The 25518-nt window shown below is 40.7% G+C and overlaps 1 protein-coding gene across 3 annotated transcripts in view; it reads right to left on the reverse strand.

Annotated features, from left to right (window-relative positions):
- med23 (mediator complex subunit 23) overlaps window positions 1-25518 on the reverse strand; it is a 112893-nt gene that overhangs the window by 35699 nt on the left and 51676 nt on the right. For 2 of the 3 annotated variants that reach the window (XM_072556400.1, XM_072556381.1), the window contains 6 exons: window positions 24914-25077; window positions 19038-19162; window positions 7093-7298; window positions 5055-5235; window positions 4057-4227; window positions 849-1065 (listed from right to left, as the gene is read on the reverse strand). In XM_072556400.1, the coding sequence (XP_072412501.1) occupies window positions 849-1065; window positions 4057-4227; window positions 5055-5235; window positions 7093-7298; window positions 19038-19162; window positions 24914-25077 (1064 nt within the window). The remainder of the gene's footprint in view (window positions 1-848; window positions 1066-4056; window positions 4228-5054; window positions 5236-7092; window positions 7299-19037; window positions 19163-24913; window positions 25078-25518) is intronic. The other variant, XM_072556391.1, reaches the window with a different exon arrangement.

The raw sequence follows: 25518 nt of genomic DNA on the forward strand, positions 1-25518 counted from the left end.
CTCTTATTGTTGATGTGATTTCGACTTTCACAATCCCTGATCCTGCCCAAACACACAGAATTCTTCCTTTTTTGTACTTCAGTTCTTGCACTTGATAATTCTTTTCCTCCCTCCACTTCACACACATTCACCCATGTAAAACACTCAAGGCAAGGATGCTATAAAAATGTTGCTTCAGTTGTAATATTGGATACGCATCTTTCCAATAGGGGGAAAATATTTCAACATTTCACCTTACTGATCATATCTCCTACATATCGGTGGCGTGGCAGAACATCGGCACTATACTTCCAATCTTTCACGAGACTGTCTTGATGGTGGCGCAAAGGCATAAAAACTTTCATCCTGCAATTACTGAAGATAGGCTTAGCACAGCCACCAAGTGAGCCTCGTGCTCCTGTATTGATGAGATACTTCTAGAGCAGACTCCTGACTGCTGCAGTGGAGTATGAGCTCAGTAGGAGTTAGCTTGACATTGCCAGTTGCTGCAAAGTGACCCAAAACTGACTCATTATTGGTCACCAGGCCCATAGTGGAGCACTATATTTTTCTGCCTCTGTGTTCTAAGTTTTGTTCTTTTTTCCCAGTGTTTTAAGATAGAATTAGAAAGTGGTGCCACTGTACAGCACTTCTCACTGTATTTTGTAACAAAATAAACATAATAAATAAATAATTTGTGAGCAAATCTGATGTTTAGTAAATCGTATCAGATCACTGGCCTTGCAAAGACACAAGATTGAAATTTAAAAAAAATTAATTATACAAATAGTAGAAAACATACCCACCTAGTTAATACACAAGGAAGAGAGACAAGCACTATTAGATATCTTGAAGTACATGAAACCTACCATGAAATTTATACAGGCCTCCGAGGTGATCAAGAAGTGTTTCCAAAGATTTTGAAACTGGGAGTAATTCTAAAAATCTGTGGATTACAATATCAAACACTGGCAAAAACCGAAGGCAGACATTTCCAAAATAAATAGGGAGATATTGAGGTTGAATCTGCACGGGGGGATTAACCTGTTCGGCCAGGCCCTCAAAATACAGCTTTTCAGGATATTTCTGAAAGAGATGAACAGCAAGTAGAAAGCCTTAAGACGATTGACATTAAAATGAATTCTATTCCTGAGCACCATTCTTTCAAATGTTTTGCAATTTCAATCTCATCTTTTTCAATGCTAATTAGCAGCAGAATTTCATTTTCAAGAGCAGCAATTTATACAAAATGCTTACAGTCTTTAATAATGATTGTTAATATCAGGGCAAAGCTTTCAACTTAAAAATGTTTGCGTTTCATTCAACAGTCACTACTCAAAACATAAAATTAGCTTGAATGCCATTATAGCTCATTCTTCATGATAAGGATGCTGAAAATATTAGATACTTTACAAGAAAAACACAACCAGAAGGCAACAGACGTTCTATCCAGAATGCTACAATGACATTTCCTCTTCCTGGTGGACCTCTGCCATGCCAAATTTGTGTCTCACATTTCTCATGCCTTTCTACACTTGATTCAAGTCATATTCTCACGTGTGCTTAAAAACAGAGGACTGCATCTGTAAAGTGGACATATGATGTTTGCCCGATTACCATCAGGACACAAAACTTCAACATAATCAGTGTCAATGAATATTGTAAACTTAGCAGTTATGGAAAAACATTTCACTACCACAATCAACGACTACTTCATATTTTCTGCAACACTTTCAATTAAGTAATTATATTTGTCTCGGTTAAGCAAACCAAAATTTGCAAAGGATCTGTAATGAATTGATGGGTCTAAATGCTGATGAATTCAATGAATGGAATTACCAAACTGCAGACTACTTGAAGTGGGTTAGTTCAACTCCAGATTAATACCATGCTCCATCTTGATCATTTTGTAAATTCTGGCCACAAACTGTAGCTTCCTGTGGTATGATATTTTTGAATTCTAATAAATATAGTGGATCCCTTCTACATTAGAAATGGTCCTCTGATAAACTTTGAAGGCAAATAAAGTTTGTTCATAACATTCAATTAAAAAATTGATTTCCTACACTTGCAAACATGCGAAAGAATATGCTTTTCTTACTTCTAATGGAGGTGGGGCAGGAGGGAGAGAGGGAAAAAGTATGTGTTAAGTCAACAAAAAAAATGAAATAAAGGTCAGTTCTTAAGCCTCTAAAGATTACTTTATAATGGTTGCAAGTGAGAAAATGAGTTAAACACCATATCTCACATCTAGAATTTTGATTGAGTCACAATGGATGCTTACTGTACAACTTGTAAATCTGATTTTGGTCATATCAAAATTATATTAATTTTCCTCTTTTTGAAGTGGCTTGTCATAAAGATTCTTAGACCATCAAACAATGTAAAGTTCCAGATATGTTAGACCATTCCTCAAAACTGGAGCCACAATTTTCTGAGTAATGTGATCTGCAATTGGCATGCTGCTGATGACAAGTATTTCTTGTAAATACAAAAATACTAATATTGTTCATGAAATCTGCTATGAAGTTTGCTTTGAAATTTAAAAGACAGATTGCATAGATGACTTTCAGCAAATATCAAGGTCCTTAGGATCACAGCAGGAAAATGGAAAAGCCGACTTCTAACATACTTTAAATTATATTTAAAGGGAACAAAACTGCTGATGCAGGATACCCTGTATTTCATTCCAATATTTAACTAAATTAGAATGATGGAAGAAAACTAGGTTAATTGCACTCACCTTATACAACTGGACCAGTTTACAGTTAAAATGTTAGATACATTATGATGAGAGCTCAAACTGACAGCATAAAGTGTCATCAACAATGCTATCAAGCAACACTTCCTCACCGATAACCTGTTCACCAATGCTCAATCTGTGACTACTTGGCTCACGGCTTCGGTGAGGTGAGCGGTGGGGCTCTGCCCCTAATGTGAATGAATTACATCTAGTGAAAAGAAGATGGCTGAAGCTGTTGGAGGCCAATCACCTCAGAGCAAGGGAATTGTCAAAGGAGTTCCTTGGAGCAGTGTTCTGAATTGAAATACTTTTAGCGGTTTCAGTCAAATATTAAAGCTACTTTTGCATCCTGCTTGCCGAAACAACTTCTTTAGATACACAATTGCAGCAGCATACTGCAGTGCATGTTGCAATGCTATAACGACTAATCAAAATCATAATCTGAGAAAATTATAAGGAAAGCCATTACTTAAGATTCATTTTGGAGGGGCAATTTAACAGTGAGTAGGTGCCAGACAGACTGTACAGAGCAAGATGTCATCATCCTTTTCATTCTAAATTGAGATTCACACCATTCAGCTGTCAGGGTTGCTTACTTTTGTTCATGGGATGTGGGATGCCCATCTACTATTGCCCTGAAGGTAGGTAAGCAACAACAGAACTTCACATGTGAATAGTGACTGGTTCTGGCCATGGGATCATCAGAGCAATAAACTCTGGAACACAGTATGCCTAATCTTTTTGCTTTTAAAAATAACTCATTGGTCAAAATGTTTTGTTTGCTGTAAGCCAATCTCTGCAGAAAACGATTTATTACTTTTTCCCTGAAGAGGGAAAGTCCTTCTACATTACTGATTGGGTATGTTAGCCAATTATTGCTCCTTTATTGAATAAATTTTGTTTAGCTAACAAATCTTTAACTGTATTTATTCATAAATGTGGTTGCTAAATCTTTTTGTAAAACCAAATTTAATGAAGGTATTGAATTGGTCATCTCTGTAGCTGGAAAAATCTTTTTGTTTTCACCTATGGAGTAGTGGGGCTACAGCAACAGTACACTTCTCCAGTTTGCCATAACACAAGCTTTCACAAAGTAAAATGCTTAATTTCTGACAAGTTTAAAATTTAAAACTGCTGCACGGAGTACATCATGACTGAGATTTTGTCTATACAAGAGCTCAATGTGATTGACAAAATGCATGGAAAACTATTCTCAAAAAGAAACTGAAAATGAATATTGAACATCTGCTGTTGATATAAACTTAAACCATAACAGTGTATTAATGCAAGATTTTAATGTCTGACATAAAAGATGACCAATGGCAGACACCTACCTTGTGATAGTTCATGTGTTTTGTATGCCAGTCATGTTGGAGCCAATGCTCTGGAGAATTTTCCTTCACAAAGTCACTCACTCGGTTCCTAAAATCATTTGGCTTTAACAGCAACAGCTGAATAATGAAGTAACAGACTTGGGCCTCATTTCCTTCATGACTTCGCAAAGCCTATAATTAATAATAAAATCCAAACCTCCATAACGATACGAGTTTTTGTTGAAGATCATTGCTAACAAAGCAGAAATTTATTTTCTGTACAGTGCACTTAAGGTAGTGGCGATAATAGAAGAATCCCACCTTCCATTATGTTTTGTACAAATATAGAGGCTGGCTACATGAAATTTTCCTTCTTTGTCATGCCCCAGATAACTATAGATCAGCTTCTGCTGTAATACTGTCGAAAGTTTGCTATCGTTACTCAATGAAACTGATACAACCCAGAAATTTAGAGATTGCTATCCGCGATTCCAACTTAGAGGTTACACTATTAAGGCACTGCAACCCATACCTATAATCCAGACTATGATCCCCAAGCATGAACTAACACTCTTACCAATCTTAAAAGGCAAATTCAATACTGTCAGCAAAAGTTCCACATTTCTATCCTTTTTGATCTATAATCATAACTATTATCTGAAAATCAGAAATTTGAGAGGATATTTCAATTTAATTGACTACATACCCTGCTTCCTGACAACACTGTTGCTATACACCTGCAGATCCTCTTGGTTTAGTAGATTTAAACTTAAAAAACATTTTTAAAAGCATAAATCCACACTGGAGACCTTTGAGACAGATTTCTTCAGTCAACAGTAAATGTCACGGTTTCTCTGTTGACCGCAAAGTCTGGCTAATCATAAGTTACTTTGAAAGGGAAAGGAGAATCAAGTAAATCAATTAGAGATACAGAAGAACAGAGACCATGCTATTTTAAAACTAGGTTGCTGTACTGATACCCTTAAATAATCTTGAGAATAATAGTGTACTTCATTTACCAGGCATAATATCAATCTGTCCAAGGTAACGATGTTATATTTCCACACCATGTCATTAAGGATCTCTATGCATTTATTCAATTGTTGTCCTCCAGCAGAAGTTGAGAACTCATAGACGAGGAAGTCAGCAAATGTTCGAACATGAGCTACCAAAGCTCGAGCTCCTATTCTCTCTAACACTCTGCAGTCAAGAGAATAATTTAGATTTCTTTTCAAAATACAATTTACACAAAAACAGTGTAATTCTAAATATATAAAGAACATGTGAAATACCAGCATTGAGAGAGAATGGCATTTTACATAATGAGCATTTACTGTGCTTGAATATTTTGCACCAAATAAACAAACTTTCATTCGTATAATCATAAAATCATATTACAATTCAAGGTTAATTTCTTCACAAGAATAGAGTAGAAAAAGTAAATTTTAATCAGTTGAAAATTGATAATTGTTAGAAACTGAATCTCATTACCATATATACAATAAGTAGAAGTTGAACTTCTTTGTTATTGAACAATGACATTAATTGTAGTCTTTAAGTGAACCATAATTAGAACCTGGAGGACAATAGAAGATAATTTATGCCTATTTAATATGAGGCATTCTGTCCTTATTTTTATTCTACTTCATAAACTTGTAAATGAGCTGCATCTTAGGTAAACTTCTTAGACTATAATTACAGCTTTCCTTTGGATGAGGTGTAGCCTTTTTAATTGGAGGAATCTGCAATTGTGACATGGCATGAGGAGTACACAAGAGTGGTATTTTCACTTGCAATGTTGAATAAAAACCCCCATCTAAGAACTACCTTGCACCTTATAAAAATGAAGGCGTCTTCTTTACATTTTGTCCCTCCCTCACTTTTGATTGCCCTGCTTCACAACAGAAAGTAGGGGGTCTTCCAAAAAAATATTTAAGTCAACCAGCTTGGGAACTACATGTGTTTAGCTTCTGAATGATCCCAAAGTTGATCTCAACAACAGGGGAACTGTCCACCCAATAATTTCACAATTTTATGTCGATAGAATAGCAAACCACTAACAGTCAGTGATTACATCAAATCACAAAAAATAAGAAAAGCCACAAAACCATTATTTTCCACTCTCATTCACGCATGGAATAGTTCTATTGAATTCAGTTCTCATCTGTTCAACTTTTTATCCTCTTCTTTAAATCATCTTAATATAAAGAACAAACTTGAAACTGGTCGTCAATTTCCAGCCTCTTCAAATCTATAATGTTTACGGCATTTTGTGAAGCCCGACTGTCATTATCAATTCTATGCTTCTTAATTGCATAATCCAGATTAGAAAAGGCACTCATCAGAAAACTATAGATGTGATCTTAGGTATTACTCCACTAGAAGCCCCAGTCCTCTGTAATACTGTGACATAATAAATATCACAACTACGTTTGTTTACCACAGAACAGGTTTTACCATCAATTCTTTCAGATATGTTAACTATTGCTTCAAAGTTGCAAATAAAGTTGTGTGCACGAAAACTTGCAAGGAGCATATTTAGGGAAGACACATTTATACTGCATAAACAAACTGGTCAGACAGTAGCGATTGTGGGTTTGTATATAACTACTTTTCAAAAAGTAGGAAAGAAATAAAAAAAAGTATTAAAATGACAATTAAGATAGCCCAAAGCTTTTCACTTATGGAGTCTAAGGAATGAAGATAATCTTTTAATTAAGAAAATGATATGTAGCATGGCTTAATGATATGGGTGGTGTGGTGGCAGGAAAATAACTTACTTTTTTTTTAAACTCAATTAAATCACATAAATGCTGTTATTTATTACCAAGATAGTGTCCAGGGATGTGCAGGCTAGGTGGATTAGCCATGGAAATGCAGGGTTACAGGGACAGAGCAGGAAGTTTGGTTGGACTCTCTGGGTCGAATGGCCTGCTTTCCACTCTGTAGGGATTGTATGGATTCTGTGGCATTTTTTAAATACGCAGATAGTTCTGTTAAATTTTAATAACATGCTACTAAATTCACAAAATATATTTATCTTATGATGATCTTGACCTGTAGCCAATCTGATTAATGTGATCAGTCTCTAACAACATTTTCCAGAGCAGACAGAGGAAGAGTGGTGGAGACCCCTGCATGGAGAAGTGAGTGATAATATCGTTCTCATTGGTCATTGATTTCCATTTTCTATATTCTTCTTCCACATTCTTCTTTAAATTAAAACGACTTTCCTGAGGCACATTGTTCTGTTTAAAAAAGGCCTAAAGCAGACAAAACATTACAAGTTAATATAAGTGAATGAAGAAATGTTACTTACATGTGCATAAATTAACACAGGATAAAATATTTGTCATGATTCGGAGATGCTGGTGTTGGGAGTGGGGTGTACAAAGTTAAAAATCACACAACACCAGGTTATAGTCCAACAGGTTTAATTGGAAGCACACTAGCTTTCAGAGTGACGTTCCTTCATCAGGTGATTGCTCCTTCATCAGGAACATCTCTCCGAAAGCTAGTGTGCTTCTAATTAAACTTGTTGGACTATAACCTGGTGTTGTGTGATTTTTAAAATAGTTGTGGTCGGCCAGTTTATTTCAAAACTTGGTCAAAGTGTTCAATCAAACCAGGATAGAGAGTTGAACTATTTTAGATTTCAACTTGAGAACTGAAATCTACTAACCTTTCTAGTCTAATAAATAAATTAACACTTGATTTTTCCAGTCTTGCTTTTATTACTTTATAAAAACCTAAACATTACTCCCAGGCTATGATCTTGCAAGTATGGAAATAATACTTAAACTGATTTGTTCTGTGGTTGTAGTCTTCTCTTCTGACACTGATAATCCATCCCTAAGCATTTTATTGTTGCAATTATGTTGAAGCAATTTAATAACTATTCTACAATAGGACAAGAAAAGTATGCCTGGGACTAAAACCCCACGTTATTATTTCTGGGGACATGGATTTTAATGCCATAGTAAGAGTAGGTGGAATTTGAACATCTTTAATATCAACCTGCTTTTACCTTCTCCCCAAATCAAGACTACCCTGGCAGACCCATTGTTTCCACATGCGAACCACTTTGTGTAAAACATTTGCTCCTTGTGTCATTTTAAGTTCTGTCTCCTCTCACCTTAAAAATGTACCCCTAGTCTTGAAGTCCCCCTTCTTAGGGGGAAGACAACTACCATTAAGTCTATGTACACCCTTCATTATTTTATAAACTTCTGTAAGCTTGCCTCTCAACCTCTTATGCTCGAACGATAAAAATCCCACCCAACTAAACTTATTTCTTCTTATCGTAACTATTTTAGCTCCCCTTGTTTGGTCTCTTCCCAGTTACAATTGCGATTCTCCTGATGTTTTATGTTGGCTCCAAGTTTCAGCTTCTTTTCACCAGCCAGCTCTTCTTTATCAGGGATGTGAAATCCCTTAACACACTCTCAACACATCAGTATGGTCTGAACGTTCTCCATTTCTCTTGAAAAGTGTCTGAATAGTCCCTACCCACCACCACTCTCCTTTGTCTGGCTGATCTCATTCTCACTTTGAAAAACGTTTCCTCTAACCGGTCACACTTTCCCCAGAGCTGAAAACGTGTTGCCGGAAAAGCGCAGCAGTCAGGCAGCATCCAAGGAACAGGAGAATCAGCCCTTCTTCAGGTACCCGAATGGATATGTGGAAAATTTCTTGGTTGACTCCTACTTGGGATCCCCCCTCACAACGCTTTCTCCAATACATCAATAACATCCTTGACAGCCCTTCCTCCTCCCTCACAAAATTGGAAATATTAATTCATCTTGAGTCCAATTTCTAAACTTTTCTCAAATTCATGTGGTCCATCTCTAACACTCCTATTCTCTTCCTGGACTTCATGGCTTTCATTTCTGCTATAGGCAGTCTACCAATATGGACTACAAACCCAACATCACCCAGTCACCTTGACTACAGTTCCTTGTACCCAGTTTCCTACAAGGACTTCATTCCATTTTCCCAGTTCCTCAGACTCCGACATATTAGTCCTAACTGTGCCACATTCCTCAAGGATACCTCCAACATGCTTTCCCATTTCCTCAAAAAAAAGAATCCCCTGCTGTGGTTGATCAAGCTGAAGTACTATTTCCACTGCAGCACAGCTTGAAACAATGCAGGTCCATCTAGATATTCTAGCAAATTCTAGGCAGTGCTCAAGTTACTCCTGTCAAGTTCTTTTTCCACTATCAATTCAGATTTTCAAGAGTGTTTGCTTTTGTTCACTCAATACAAACTGGAATGATTTCAAGGAATGGTGGCAGTTCGATTGCCAGTCAAATGGTCAACAGTCTTGGTAAATCAGGGGGGAGAAAAGACCAAACCTTTGGATTCTTGTCTAGCTACGGGAAAAACAAACTTCAGAACCTGGAATGGAAATCAGAATTAGAACTTCCTTCTGAGATTAGTTTAATATGGATAACTTAGATATCAATGCTCTAATAAAATTGTAAAGCAGATTCACTCTGAGATACATTTCCATGCCAGTATCACAGATGCAGTCTTTTCTTCAGTTTATCCCTTTTCCAGACCACTCCCAATCAGATTATTTTCCTGTAACTTTAAACATGATTTACCTAAAAAGGTAGAATACTTCCTTGACTACTTGTATGCAATATTGAGTGAAATCAACCAGTAAATAAAACAATCCTTTTCACTATTTCACATCTCTTCACGTCTCACTAACACTGTAAGAGGCTGCTTTTCTGGAAATCTCAACTGTCCATGTACATTTCACTTTAGGTAGCCAGTTTGTAAAATGGAAGATTTAATTGCTACAACCAGAGCACAGTAATAAATTATTGAGAAGGCTGGCTATCTAAAACCAAAACTGAAAATATTGGTTGTACACAGTAGGTCAAGTGACCTCTGCAAAATGTAAAAGCACTGTAAACTTGTGCTCCCGAATAAGGTGAGCCTCTAACCAATCTGTTCCAAGACAGTAAATCATTGGCACTTACCCAAAAAGTGGGAAATTACCCAAGTATTACTGGCGCACAAACAATCAAACAAATCCAACCTAATTAATGTCCTATCAGACAGAGTATAGAAACAGACCCTTTGGTTCAACCAGTCCATGCCGAACATAATCCCAAACTAAAAACTTGTCCCATCTGCCTGCCCCAGCCCATTCCTCTGCAACCCTTTCCTAATCATGTACTGATCCAAACACCTTTTAAAAGGTTGTAATTGTACCCATATCCACCACTTCCTTAGAACATTCATTCCAAATGCGAACCACCTTCTGCTTAAAACATTTGTCCCTTGTGCTGTTTTAAATTGTCTTCTCTCACCTTAAAAATGTACCCCCTTGTCTTGAAGTCCCCCATCTTAGGGGGAAGACAACTACCATTGAGTCTACTTACACCCTTCATTATTTTATAAACTTCTATAAAGGTTGCCTCTTAACCTCCTATGCTCTAATGAAAAAAGTCCCAGCCTTTCTTTAAAACTCAAACCTCCCATTCCTGGCAATACCCTGGTAAATCTCTTCTTAACCCCCTCAAGCTTAATAATATCCTTCCCATAACTGAGTGACCAGAACTGGACGCGGAATTCCAGAAGAGGTCCTACCAATGTCCTGTACAACCTCAACATGATTTCCCAACCCATATACTCAAAGGATTAACCATGAAGGCAAGACTGGCAGCAAAATAATGGAGGGAATAACTGGCATTGCTAATAAGCAACACTTAAAGGAATAAGCTAGTCACTGATGCTCTGTTTGGATGCCACCAGAGCTACTGTACTCCTAATCTCATTACTGCCTTCATCTAAATATGGACAAAAGAACTCCAGAGATGAGGTTAGAGTGGCTACCCTCGACATAAAAATATAATTCAATACAGCATATCATTAAACAGACTGAGCGAAACCAAAAAGGAAGCTGATGTCATTAGAAGTCAATTGTTTTGGCCAGCACAACAGTACAGAAGATATTTGGGATAGCATTCTCAGAACACCATCTTCAGCTATGTTCTCAATTACCTTCCCTCCATCATAAGATCATAAATGGCAATGTTCACTCATGACTGCATCATGTTCAGCACCAATTGTGAATGCTCAGATACTGGAGGTTTGGGTTGCTAAGAAGCAAGTAACATGTATGCCACACAAGTGGTAAGCAATAAACATCCCCAATAAGGGAGCATCTAAATATAACCCCTCGATGTTCAATATTATTAGCATCACTAAATCCCTCACTATCAGCTCTGGTTTAATCAGAAACTAAACTGGAGCATCCATCTCACTATTGTGGCTACAAAAATAGGTCAGAAACTGGAAATTCTGCATTAGCGAACTAATCTCCCGCCTTCCCAATGCAATACTACTACTTCCAAGGCATAAATCATGAGGGTGATGGAATATTCTCGACATGTTCACATAGTGCAGCTTCAACAACACATAGGAAGCTTGACATCATCTAGGACAAAGCAGGCTCCTTGATTGACACCACAACCATGATCTTCAATATTCGATCCCTGACTAACAATACATGGTGGCAGCAGTTTACACCTTTTAAAAGGTGCACTGCAGTCACTCATGAAGGTCTTTGTCAATAAAAATAGCCCATCTTTTTATTTTACTCAATTTTTGATTCTGGACTGAAATATGAAAAGTTAGCTCTGAAAATTGAAGATTGCTGAAGGATCTCTGCACTTTTAAAAAGTAAGTTAACTGAAATCCATTGCAAGTGCTGTTTACACAGATGTCATTTCAAGTAGTGAGGAATACCTATCTGCGGAAGAGCTGAGGCCAGAGGTGTACGTACACAGAGATTTAATTGACAACAAGATGATTGATTACTGGTTGACAATACACAGACCAATGATAAAGGTCCCCTGCCTGCCAACAACTATATTAGCAGCTCTCTGGTAGCTGAGCAGTTAGGGGGTATCAATGTTTGGCAGAAGGAAATGGATTTCCAGCAGGCGAGGTGGTGTGTTTCAGTTCTGCAATAAAAAGCACCCCAAACCTGAAGAGAGCTAATTTATTTTCCTTCATTAGTTGCTATAAGCTGTGACTTTTAATTAAGAAGTCAGAGACTTTCTTAATCCCTGCCTCCTACAAATAAAAACAAATAGCAAAAAACAATTGAGAAACAGCATTCTGATTAGAAAAAGGATCATCTCAGACAACCGTGTTGACAGGAACCACTGAACTACTTCTTGGTCTTTCCCTCTACTCATAACACCCATGTTTCTCTTATGACGGTACATGTAAGTAGATGGAAAAATTTTTAAAGTGGGTTAGAGCTTTAACTAGTACAGTTATATCCTGACTATTCATAATTGCTTATCTGTTGTTAGAACCTATTTATTTCTAATATATGGTCATTATTTTTAAAGTACAGAAATCTGACCTGTGTTGTGTTTCAAACTGGCACAGATAAATCAGAGAATTTTGCATAGTTGTTAAAATCTTTAATTTTGTGATGGCTCCATAATTAGTAGAACTTGATTGCTAGCAGGCTACCACAGTGAGGCTTAACAGATAGCACCTTCCAAATCCAAGGTCTCTTCAACCTAGAAGACCAAGGACAACAGGAACACTACCACCTGCAAGTTCCCCTCAAGTCTCACAGACTTGGAACTATATTGGCATTCCTTCACAGTTACTGGGTCAAAATCCTTAAGTTGTCCTCCCAATACGTAGTTGTCCTGATATTCCAATGACTGCAACGGATTCAAGAAGGTTCCTCATTATCACCAGAGGGGAACCAAAATTAGATTGTGCCATATAAGGTTGTAATCTTCACATTATGCTCAACTCCATCACAATCACTTCCAAATGAGAAATGTTGCCCATCGCCACACTTTCTTTAAGCCATTTGCTGCTGAAATCATAACTTTAATATTTTCTTAGTGAACCTGTCATTCTCCATCATCCTCAACTGATCCAAACCTCTGCTGTCCTTATCCCATTCTTGATTAAGTGAATTCATTCAACCCTTTTAATTCCAAATTCCACAGCACCTCAGTTTTCTTTTCCTCCTGAATTCCTTCACTGTTCACCACCACCATGACCCCAACCCAATTCTGTCCCATGTCCATAACAGATTCTGCTCCTGACTTTGGTCCTTGACAGACTTCTCTCTCACTTTTCCCCAACACTAACCTTCAACCAGCTATGCCCTATGCATTGCAATTTTCTAAGTCATTATGGCATAGTGGGAGACCATTCAGCCATTAGTGTCCATGAGCCTCTGTAGAACAAACCATTGGGTCCTAGTTTCCCCTCTATCCTTGCAGTCTCCTAAGGGGAAATTAAATTTCCTTTTGAAATTACTGATCGTCTCTAAAACCTTCCAACTATTTGCTACTCAAAGGCTCATCATTAAACCCATCTCTCAGGCTAACTTTTCACTCACTGTCATAGTGTGGTATTTTTCTGTAGATGTTGTCCAGACAAGTGCAGTGATTGATTGCCTTGGGCAGTTCCAATGTGAATCACTCCAATGACAATTAAAAGACTTTCTAATATAAAATGGGCTGTTTGCTAAATCAAATTATTAAACAATGGTCATTCAAACACCAGCGAAACCTTGTCATTTAGAGAAAATCCAACACCATTGGCATATTTCTTTGATTCTGACAGCTTTTAAAAAGGAGGCATTAAACCATCAATCTTCTAAATGGTGTATTCTCCATGGCAACCTCTACAAATTAGAGTCCACTGATAAACAATCAGCAATCCTTTTTTTACAGTATAAAATGTTGTACCTTTTTACATTGGTATCCATGCTAATGGTCTGACAAGCAGAAGACAAAAACTTTTGTGAAAGTCTCTTTCCAGCAATACTCAAACTCTTTCATATTTAACCATTTAACCAAGTTTTGGAGAAATTAACATTTTTTTTTACAATTCCATGGTATAGAAACAAGCAAGCATAAAACTACTGTTCCAGTCTAATAATCAGAAAACAGATACCAGTGAAAACATGGACATAGAAATAAAATAGCCCCATATTAGAAGCTGTCATAAAGAACGTCATGTGATAGAGCTTAGGCCCTGACGAGTTTAAATTCATAAAATTCTATTCTTCAGAAATTTGCAGCTAGGCTTAGTAATGTGACAACTAAAAATGTCATCGGTGACTTCCGTTGAAAGGGTTTATTCTCTTGGTAAATTGCGGATTCACATTACCTGATTGGAGATTACATTTTAGAACAAACCTTTTTTTAATGATTTCAATTACAGGGAGGAACACACAAATTCCAGCTCAGAGGCAGAATTTATTCAAAGCAAATGGCATTGTACTTAAGAGTTGGAGTTGTCTGAATTTGTTGACCATTCTGGAAACCTCTTTCAATTAATTCCTGCAGTGACAGAGCAGGGACAAAATGGGTCACCAATGATTAATTGGGAAAATTATTAATTTAAAAATCCTTAGGATAAGCTAGGATAGAAAGTAGGCAAAAGGGAGGCCTGCAGATGCTGGAAATCAGAGTCTAGATTAGAGTGGTGCTGGAAAAGCACAGCTGGTTAGGCATCATCCAAGGGGCAGGAAAATCGACGTTTCGGGCAAAAGATGAAGGGCTTTTGTCCGAAACATCGGTTTTCCTGCTCCTCGGATGCTGCCTGACCGGCTGTGCTTTTTCAGCACCACTCTAACCTAGGATAGAAAGTAGTCATACCTTGGCACTAATTAAACAAAGGCATTAACCAAGTTGACATTCATGTATCTTCATTTATATCATGGGGAGGGTGCAAACAGAAATTTGTCAAAGTTCATTAATGTGTCTACTGAGAGGTTGTGTTAACAAATTTTAACGAAAGTTTACATTTTAGACTTTTGTAATACATGTTATTAACTTCCTGAATATCAAGAATTTGTTGTAATTTACTGTTTTATTCTTGTCACCTATTAACTTTATCATGAATGCGGATTACCCTTTAACTTAAGCCATAAAGTCGGATGATATGATGCTGTCAGTCTGGAGTTATATGAACTAAACAATGGCTAGTTCTATTATTTCTGGTACCCATGCCAAGGCTAAATTAAAGCATTATTCATCCTGTAGTACAGTTATGGATATCGTGTACAAATACTTTAGGCTTACATTTAGCAGCTGCCTTTGACAGAGACGATGATGTGGAGATGCCAGTGTTGGACTGGGCTGGGCAAAGGAGTAGCACTCTGAAAGCTTGTCATTTCAAATAAATCTGTTGGACTATAACCTGGTATCATGTGACTTCTGACTTTGATAGATAGAGTGAAGAAAATTACAAAATTTGCAATAAATTGGCACCTACCCTGAAAGAAAGGTGGGGGAAGGGGAAAATGAGGAAACTGGTGAAGTCCACATTGAGGCCCTGGGGTTGAAGTGTTCCGAGGCGGAAGATGAGGTGTTCTTCCTCCAGGCGTCGGGTGGTGAGGGAGCAGTAGTAAAGGAGGCCCAGGACCTCCATGTCCTCGGCTGAGTGGGAGGGGGAGTTGAAATGCTGGGCCACGCGGTGGTGTGGTTGATTGATGCGGGTGTCCCAGAGATGTTCCCCAAAGCGCTCTGCTAGGTGGTGTTCAGTCTCCCAAATGTAGAGGAGACCGCATCGGGAGCAACAGATACAATAAATTATATTGGTGGATGTGCAGGTAAAACTTTGATGGATGTGGAAGGCTCCTTTAGGCCCTCGGATGGAGGTGAGGGAGGTGGCGTGGGCACAGGCTTTGCAATTCCTGCGGTGGCAGGGGAAAGTGCCAGTACGGGAGGGTGGGCTGTTGGGAGGGCGTAGACCTGACCAGGTAGTCATGAAGGGAACAGTCTTTGCGGAAGGCGGAAAGGGGTAGGGAGGGAAATATATCCTTGGTAGTGGAGTCCGATTGGAGGTGGCGGAAATGTCGGTGGATAATTTGATTTATGCGAAGGTTGGTAGGGTGGAAGGTGAGCACCAGGGGGGTTCTGTCCTTGTTACGGTTGGGGAGTGGGGGTGGTCTGAGGACGGAGGTGTGGGATGTGGATGAGATGCGTTAGAGGGCATCTTTAACCACGTGGGAAGGGAAATTGCGGGCTCTAAAGAAAGAGGCCATCTGGTGTGTTCTGTGGTGGAACTGGTCCTCCTTGGAGCAGATATGGCAGAGGCAGAGGAATTGGGAATATGGGATGGCATTTTTGCAAGGGGTAGGGTGGGAAGAGGTGTAATCCAGGTAGCTGTGGGAGTTGGTGGGTTTGTAAAACAATGTCGGTGTCAAGTCGGTCGTAATTAATGGAGATGGAGGGGTCCAGGAAGGGGAGGGAGGTGTCAGAGATGGTCCAGGTAAATTTAAGGTCAGGGTGGAATGTGTTGGTGAAGTTGATGAATTGCTCAACCTCCTCGTGGGAGCACGAGGTGGCGCCAATGCAGTCAACAATGTGGAGGAGGAAGAGCTGGGGAGTGGTGCCGGTGTAATCATGGAAGATGGACTGTTCTACGTAGCCAACAAAGAGACAGGCATAGCTGGGGCCCATGGCTACCCCTTTGGTCTGGAGGAAGTGGGAGGATTCGAAGGAGAAATTGTTAAGGGTGAGGACCAGTTCGGCTAAACGAGTGAGTGTGTCGGTGGAAGGGTACTGTTGGGGACGTTGGGAGAGGAAGAAACGGAAGGCTTGAAGACCCTGGTCATGGCGGATGGAGGTGTAGAGGGATTGGATATCCATGGTGAAAATGAGGCATTGGGGGCCGGGGAAACGGAAGTCTTGGAGGAGGTGGAGGGCGTGGGTGGTGTCTCGAACGTATGTGGGGAGTTCCTGGACTGTGAGGGGGTGGGGGGGGGAGGTGGGGGTGGTAAGACAGTGTCGAGGTAGGTAGAAATGAGTTCAGTGGGGCAGGAGCATGCTGAGTCAATGGGTCGACCAGGGTGGTCAGGCTTGTGGATTTTGGTATAAGCTATCCAACAGCAGAGAAGACAACACCCGGGTAAAAAGCCTCTCCAGCAGATATCTTACAGACACTGAAAGTCATACTAGCCAAGGGACTCAACTACAACCACAGGGACGCAAAATCAAAAGACTTCCTAGCTGCATTAGAATGTGTGCTCAGAACTAACAGACTAACCAAAGAGATGCAGCAAGCAGTCAGACAAGCCATTGTATCCTTACTAACAAAAGACAAAGTGAACAACCAACACCAAAGAGAAGCCCTAAAAACACTCATAAATGATAAGAATGCAATCAATAGTACCAGTAAACACTGGCAAAATGATGGTCATCATGGCCACAACTGAATATATTCAAAAATCAAAGAAACTACTTGCAGATATTGAAACCTACCTACACAGAGAGCGTGAACCCACGCAGAGCTAACCATAGAATAAACACCACACTACGGAACCTACAAAAAAATGGACTAATGACCAGGATTGACGCACAAAGGCTGAAACCATAAAGCAACACCACCCCAGGATTTCACAGATTACCCAAAGTACACAAAGCAGATGTACCACTTAGACCCACTGTGGCATTCCCTGGAATTTCATCACAGAAACTGTCAAAAGAATTTCAACAAAAACTAAAATATCTTATAAGCAAATCCAAATACTCCTACAATCATCACAGGAATTCCTAGACAACATCAAGAATATTAGCATGGACAAGGACAAAGCAATCGTCTCCTTTGATGTAACAGCACTATTCACTTCAAATTGACAAAACCCTAGCCAAAGAGACAAAAGCCAGCCTCCTGGACAAACAGAACAGACAACACGATGGGGAACCTAACAAGGACTGCATACTCAAACTACTAGACCTGTCTTGGTGACACACTTCATGTTCCACAACCAAATATATGAACAGATCAATGGGACACCTATGGACTCAGCCATCTCTGCGCTCATAGCAGAATCAATTGCAAAGATTGGAACAAACATCCTTCATTCAAATCTGACCCAAACTCTGGATCGATATGTGGATGACACTTTTGTTCTCAATAACAGAACAGAAATCATGAACACATACCAGATTATCAATACCATGCTCACAAGGGTCAGATTTATATGAGGAGGAAACCAACAATCAACTCCCACTCCTGGATGTGATAGTAGGAAGAACAAAAAACAGTGAAAGCACCACAAAAGTGTACGGGAAAGCCACACACACTGACCAGATCCTGACTTACAACAACAACTAACCGAATACACACAAGAGAAGCAGCATTAGGATCCTGTTCAAAAGGACTACAACACACTGCAGCATTCCCGACCTATGAAGGGAAGAAGAACACCTCTACAGAGTATTTGCCACTAGGTACCCCGACAACTTCGTCCGCAGATGCCAAACAGACAAACAACGTGACGAGGACATGTCATGACCTAACTCACTAGCCATGCAATCTTATATAAAAAAATCTCAGAACTGGCTTCTGACTCACTAGGATTCATGACAGCCCATAAACCAACAGCCAAACTCAGACAACAACTCACCAGGACAAATAGGCAGACAACTAACAATCCGCGTCCACGAACACAAACTAGCTACTAAACGCCAAGACCAGCTGTCCCTAATAACCACACATACAGATGACAAGGACCACAAATTCAACTGGGACCACACAACGATCATAGGACAAACCAAAACAGAGAATGGCCAGAGAATTTCTATAAGCATGGTACTCATCAACAAGCACACAGACCTAGACCCAACATACCAGGCACTACAACAGGCAACCAAACCGGCAACCAGAAGTAGCAGGAACAGAACCAAATAAATTCCAGAAGACACTATACAGTAGTGCATCACAGGAGGCTCCAAAGCACTGAAGATATCACCTAGACAGGTGACGAAATGCCTGCAAATCAACTTCCCAGCTCGGAGAACATACCCACAACCAAATCAAAAATACATTAATATTTGTCTATCACGATTCAGATAAATAAAATAATGCATTCAAGATTAAGATTTCTGTTGCTGGAGCCCATGAATTCATATACCTTTTATGTATGTATGTTAATATTTGCCACCAGGTTATCTCAGAATACAAACAAAAGTTTATCTTGCCTGCAATGGAGCCGGGAAACAGCTGAGTGTGTGAGAAGCCCAGTTGTGAGGAGTGAAAACCATAATTGTTTGAAGGATGTCTTTACACCAGGTACCTTGTATAGATTCAGAGCCTGTAAAAAAGTCTTTTTTTAAAAAAGAGAAGACAAGATAAACATTAGAGGATAACAACAGTATTAGCATTTTATTGGGTGCAACGGTTACAAAATAATAAACAGCAGCATCCACATCTCTCCTTGAATCTGTTCCACCATTTGAAATTATCAGACAGTTGGCCTTCTTCACCTTTTCCCTATATCCCTTGATTTCCCTACACCAAACATTTGTCCATCTCAGCTTTAAATAAATTCTACAATGAAGCATTCACAACTCCTAGGACATGCAGTTCCAAAAATTCACAAACTTCTAAATCTTAACTCAGTGTAAATTGAGTGTCCCCTTGAGTGTGTGTTCTCACGGACTGAGTTCCACTGTCAGGAGAAACTTGGCGTCCACAGTGTCAAGCCCTTTCAGAATCTTGTATGCCTTGATAAGATTATCCTTCATTCTTCCAAACTCCAAAGAGTATTGGTCCAACTCATTACTCAGCTTCTCATCGTAGGCTACCCCCTCAACCCAGAAATCAATCTAGCAAAGATTCACTGCATTCACTCCAATCTTTCCTTAAAATATGACAGCCAAAAATGCACACGGAATCAAGGTCTTGCCTCACCAAAGCCCTGCATAATTGTAGCAAAACTTACTTTTATTTTCCAATTCCTTACATTAAAGGGGGTAACCTAATAGAGGTTTACAAAATTAGGACAGCCTTAGGATGGGTAGTCAGAGGCTTTTCCCACAGGATGGAAATGTCAACTATAAGAGTGTCAGAAATAAGAGTGACGAACTTAGAGCATGGATCAGTGCTTGGGGATACGATGTTGTGGCCATGAAGGAGACATGGGTTTCATAGGGGCAGGAATGGTTGCTTGATGTTCCAGGGTTTAGAACACAGCTACCTAGACTACACCTCCTCCCACCCTGCCCCCTGTAAAAATGCCATCCCATATTCCCAATTCCTTCGCCTCCGCCGCATCTGCTTCCAGGAGGACCAATTCCAATACCGAACAACCCAGATAGCCTCCTTCTTCAAAGACCGCAACTTCCCCTCAGACGTGGTTGACGATGCTCTCCACCGCATCTCCTCCACTTCCCGCTCCTCCGCCTTTGAACCCCGCCCCTCCAATCGCCACCTGTAGAGAACCCCATTGGTCCTCACCTACCACTCCACCAATCTCCAGATACATCGTATCATCCTTCGTCATTTCCGCCATCTCTAAATAGACCTCACCACCAAGGATATATTTCCCTCCCCTCTCTTATCAGCGTTCCGGAAAGACCACTCCCTCCGCGACTCCCTCGTCAGGTCCACATCCCCCACCAACCCAATCTCCACTCCCAGCATCTTCCCCTGCAACCGCAAGAAATGCAAAATGTGTGCGCACACCTTCCCCCCTCACTTCCCTCCAAGGCTCCACGGGATCCTTCCATATCCGTCACAAATTCACCTGCACCTCCACACACATCATTTACTGCATCCGCTGCACCCGATGTGGCCTCCTCTACATTGGGGACACAGGCCGCCTACTTGCGGAACGTTTCAGAGAACACCTCTGGGACACCCGCACCAACCAACCCAACTGCCCCGTAGCTGAACACTTTAATTCTCCCTCACACTCCGCCAAGGACATGCAGGTCCTTGGCCTCCTCCATCGCCAGACCATGGCAACACGATGCCTGGAGGAAGAATGCCTCATCTTCCGCCTAGGAACCCTCCAACCACAAGGGATGAATGCAGATTTCTCCAGCTTCCTCATTTCCCCTCCCCCCACTTAATCTCAGTCCCAACCCTTGGACTCAGCCCCGCCTTCTTGACCTGCAATCTTCTTCCCGACCTCTCCGCCCCCACCCCCTCTCCGGCCTATCACCCTCACCTTAACCTCCTTCCACCTATCACATTCCCAACGCTCCTCCCCCAAGTCCCTCCTCCCTACCTTTTATCTTAGCCTGCTTGGCCCACCCTCCTCATTCCTGAAGAAGGGCTTATGCCCGAAACGTCGATTCTCCTGCTCCTTGGATGCTGCCTGACCTGCTGCGCTTTTCCAGCAACACATTTTTCAGCTTTAGAACAGGGAGGGTGGAAAACGAGGAGGGGGTGTAGCATTGCTAATCAGAGAGTTATCACAGCTACAGAAATGAAGCTTGTTGAGGAAGGTCTGTCTGCTGAGTCAGTATGGGTGGAAGTCAGGAACAGCAAGGGAGCAGCCACCTCATTGGGGGTTTTCGACAGACCACCTAACAGCAGTAGAGAGCCTGAAGAACGCATAGGCGGGCAGGTTCTGGAAAAATGCAGAAGTAGCAGGTTTGTAGTTATGGGTGATTTCAACTTTCCCAATATTGACTGGACCCTCCTGAGTGCAGATGGTTTGGATTGGGCTGTTTTTGTCAGGGATGTTCAGGAGGGCTTCCTTACTCAGTATGCAGACATACCGACGAGGGGAGAGGCCATTTTGGATTTGGTGCTCGGCAATGAGCCAGGACAGGTGTCAGATCTCGCGTTGGGAGAAAACTTTGATGACAGTGATCACAACTGCTCAACATTTAATATAGCCTTAGAGAAGGAAATGAGCAGTTACCGAGGGAAGATATTTAATTGGGGAAAAGGAAATTAAGACGCTATCAGACAGGACTTGGGAAGTACTGACTGGGAGCAATTGTTCCACAGAAAGGGCACAGCAGACATGTGGAGACTGTTTAAGGAGCAGTTATTGTGAGTGATGCATGCATGTATTCCTCTGAGACAGAAAAGAAGGAGTAAGATTAAAGAACCTTGGATGACGAGAAGAAGGCAGCTTATGTAAGGTGAAGGAAGCAAGGATGTAGCACAGCTTTAGAGGATTACAGGCTTGATAGAAAGGAGCTCAGAAATGGACTGAGGAGAGCCAGGAGGGGGCATGAAAAAGGCTCGGCAAATAGGATTAGGGAGAACCCAAAGGCATTTTACCCATATGTGAGGAACGAGAGAATGATCAGGGAGAAAGTAGGGCTGATCAGGGATAGTGGAGGGAACTTGTACGTGGAGTCTGAGCAGATAGTGGAAGCCCTAAATGAGTATTTTGCTTCAGTTTTCTCTAAAGAAAGGGATTTTGTTATAAATGACAACTTGGAGGAGCTGGGATACAGGTTTGACCAGATCAAGACTGATGAAGTTGATGTGCTGGAAATTTTGGCAAACATTAAGATTGATAAGTCCCCAGGGCCAGACCAGATTTATCCTAGGCTGCTCCAGGAAGTGAGAAAGGAGGTTGCTAAGCTGCTGGCGAGGATATTTGCCTCCTCACTCTCCATGGGAGTCATACGGGATGATTGGAAGGAGGTGAATGCCGTTCCTGGATTTCAGCAAGGCATTTGATAAGGTTCCCCATGACAGGCTCATGCATAAAGTCAGGAAGTATGGGATACAGGGAGATTTGGCTATCTGGATTCAGAATTGGTTGGCTGACAGAAGGCAGAGAGTGATTGTAGATGAAAGTTATTCTGCCTGGAGGTCAGTGTTGTTTGACCTCTGCTCAAAAATGCTTGGATTTTTCTCTCTGGAGAGAAGGAGGAAGAGAGGAGACCTGATCGAGGTATAAACGATAATGAGAAAAAGAGATAGAGTCGATAGCCAGAGACTTTTTCCCAGGGTAGGATTGATGGGTACGAGGGGTTATAGTTTTAAGATATTTGGGGAAATGTATAGAGGGGACGTCAGAGGTAGGTTCTTTACACAGAGTTGTGAATGCATGGAATGCGTTGCCAACGGTGGTGATGGAAGCAGAGTCATTAGGGACATTTAAGCGAGTGCTGGACAGGCACATGGAAAGCAGTGAGTTGAGGGGTGCGTAGGTTATTATATTTTGCATTAGGTAGTGGGCCAAAGGGCCTGCTCTATGCTGTACTCTATGTTCTATAAGAGGGCACAGGTTCAAGGTGAGAGGGGGAATGTTTAGAGGAGGGGTGTGGGGAAAAGGTTTCACACAGGGAAAGATGGGTGCCTGGAATACACTGCCAGTGGAGGTGGTGGATGCAGGCAACGTTAGCAATGTTTAAGGTGTATTCTGGTAGACATGAACAGGAGGCAAACATAGGGATACAAACCATGCACACACAATAAGTAGCAAGTCCAAATAAAGATTACAACTGGTGCAAGCTTGGGGGCCATAGGGCCTGTTCCTGTACTGTATTGAATGGTACCGTTCTGGAAAAGGTCAAGAAGCCTTCAAACAATGTTTTAAAGTGTCACAGTTTTCAGTGATATTCGACTAGCAACCCAGGGATCACGATCACCTTAGTACTTCACTAGTTAGGGACAGAGATTTTAATTCAAATTGTGTTCAATACATCTCAATTGATACTTGCAGCAGACCTCATTAACTTTCCTTAGTGAACACTGCCGGACAACCCTTTCCAATTTGATCTATACTTCAGTTTACATCAAGGGTCTGATCTTTGATCCCTTACAAAATGGTTCAGTCATTATTATTTAAGAAAATAATACCAAAAACCAATAGTTCAAGGAGTTACACCATAATCTCAGAGAACCTAGCAATGAGTGAAAAAAAAATGCAACCTTGCCAGTGCTGCTCATATCTCAATGACAAATGCAAGAATTCCAGAAACAAAGTAATACATAATTGTTGTGGTTCTGTTCACCGAGCTGGGAATTTGTGTTGCAGACGTTTCGTCCCCTGTCTAGGTGACATCCTCAGTGCTTGGGAGACTCCTGTGAAGAGCTTCTGTGATCTTTCCTCCGGCATTTGTAGTGGTTTGAATCTGTCGCTTCCGGACTTGGTTTGTGTGAGTGGCTTGAACTACGAAAGCAACCACCCCAACACACACAAAAGAAGTTGCATCAAGACACTGTTCAAAAGGGCCGCAACACACTGCAGTATGCCAGAATTGCAAAAAAAAAAGGAAGAAGAACACCTATACAACGTATTCGCCAAAAACGGATACCCGTGCAATTTCATCAACAGATGCCTAAGGGAAAGACAACAGAACGAGGACATGCCACAACCCAAAGGACTAGCCACACTACCATACATCAAGAACATTTCCAACTGACAGCCAGACTACTGCAACCACTAGGACTCATAACAGCACACAAACCAACAGCCACTCTCAGACAACAACTCACCAGAACGAAGGTCCCGATACCCAGCATGAGCAAAACCAATGTAGTGTACAAAATCCCGTGCAAGTACAGCACAACATAGGACAAACAGGAAGACAGCTAACGATCCATATCCATGAACACCAACTAGCCACGAAACGACACGACCAGCTATCCTTATTAGCCACACACGCAGATGACAAGCAACATGAATTCGACTGGGACAACACTACCATTATAGGGCAAGCCAAACAGAAAACAGCCAGGGAATCCCTAGAGGCATGGCACTCATCCACAGATTCAATCAATAAGCACATCGACCTGGACCCAATATACCGGCCACTGCAACGGACAGCTCGAACTGACAACCGGAAGCGACAGATTCAAACCACTACAAATGCCGGAGGAAAGATCACAGAAGCGCTTCACAGGAGGCTCCCAAGCACTGAGGATGTCACCTAGACAGAGGACGAAACATCTGCAACACAAATTCCCAGCTCGGCAAACAGAACCACAACAACAAGCACCCGAGCTACAAATCTTCTCACAGACTTTAATACATAATTTCTTAATTCATATGACTGCAGGATATTTGACTAAAAATGAGCACATTCTAAATATGGATCAATTCACAATAGTTGCAACACAACCGAATTTTCACATTGATATTTACGATATTTACCGGTTACATGTGTTGCTCTTGCTAGAGTTAGAATTAGAGCTCTGTTCAGTTCCTCAGATTCAGCAGAAAGAACTGTTTTGGGGTCACTGAGAAACCGTGTAAATTGGGGTTGCACTTCTGAACTGCCCAAAGCGGTGATCAACCGGAGAGCTGTGCTTTCAACGCTAAATGGTCAAAAAAAAAGATAATTACCAAGTTAGTGTTAAATTTCTAGTTCCATATTCAAGCCTTTTCCAAAGTTTAATAGTAGAATTATTACAAAGTACAGAAAAACTAATCACAAGAGTTCAAAAGGTCAAACCTGTGATGACCTTGCTTTCAAATACATTCAGAATTAGAGTTTAACATTGTACCTATATGAATGAGAGGCTCCATTGAGCTAATAATGGACTAATGGAAGACAAACTACTGTAGACTGGTATCTGCTGTGTTCAAGTTCATTGTGGAATTTCAGTCTTTCTATTTTTCTGGTCCACCTTACCTCTGCAGTTGTATTCAACACTAAGTTAACCAGTTTGGCTCAGTGCTAGAACTCTTACTTCCAAGTCAGGTCAAGAGAATAAACACCATTCCAATATTTGGACGTCAAGTCTGATTTTTTTCGC

This window comes from Chiloscyllium punctatum, chromosome 3, assembly GCF_047496795.1.
Source record: "Chiloscyllium punctatum isolate Juve2018m chromosome 3, sChiPun1.3, whole genome shotgun sequence".
In the NCBI taxonomy this organism is placed as follows: Eukaryota; Metazoa; Chordata; class Chondrichthyes; order Orectolobiformes; family Hemiscylliidae; genus Chiloscyllium; species Chiloscyllium punctatum.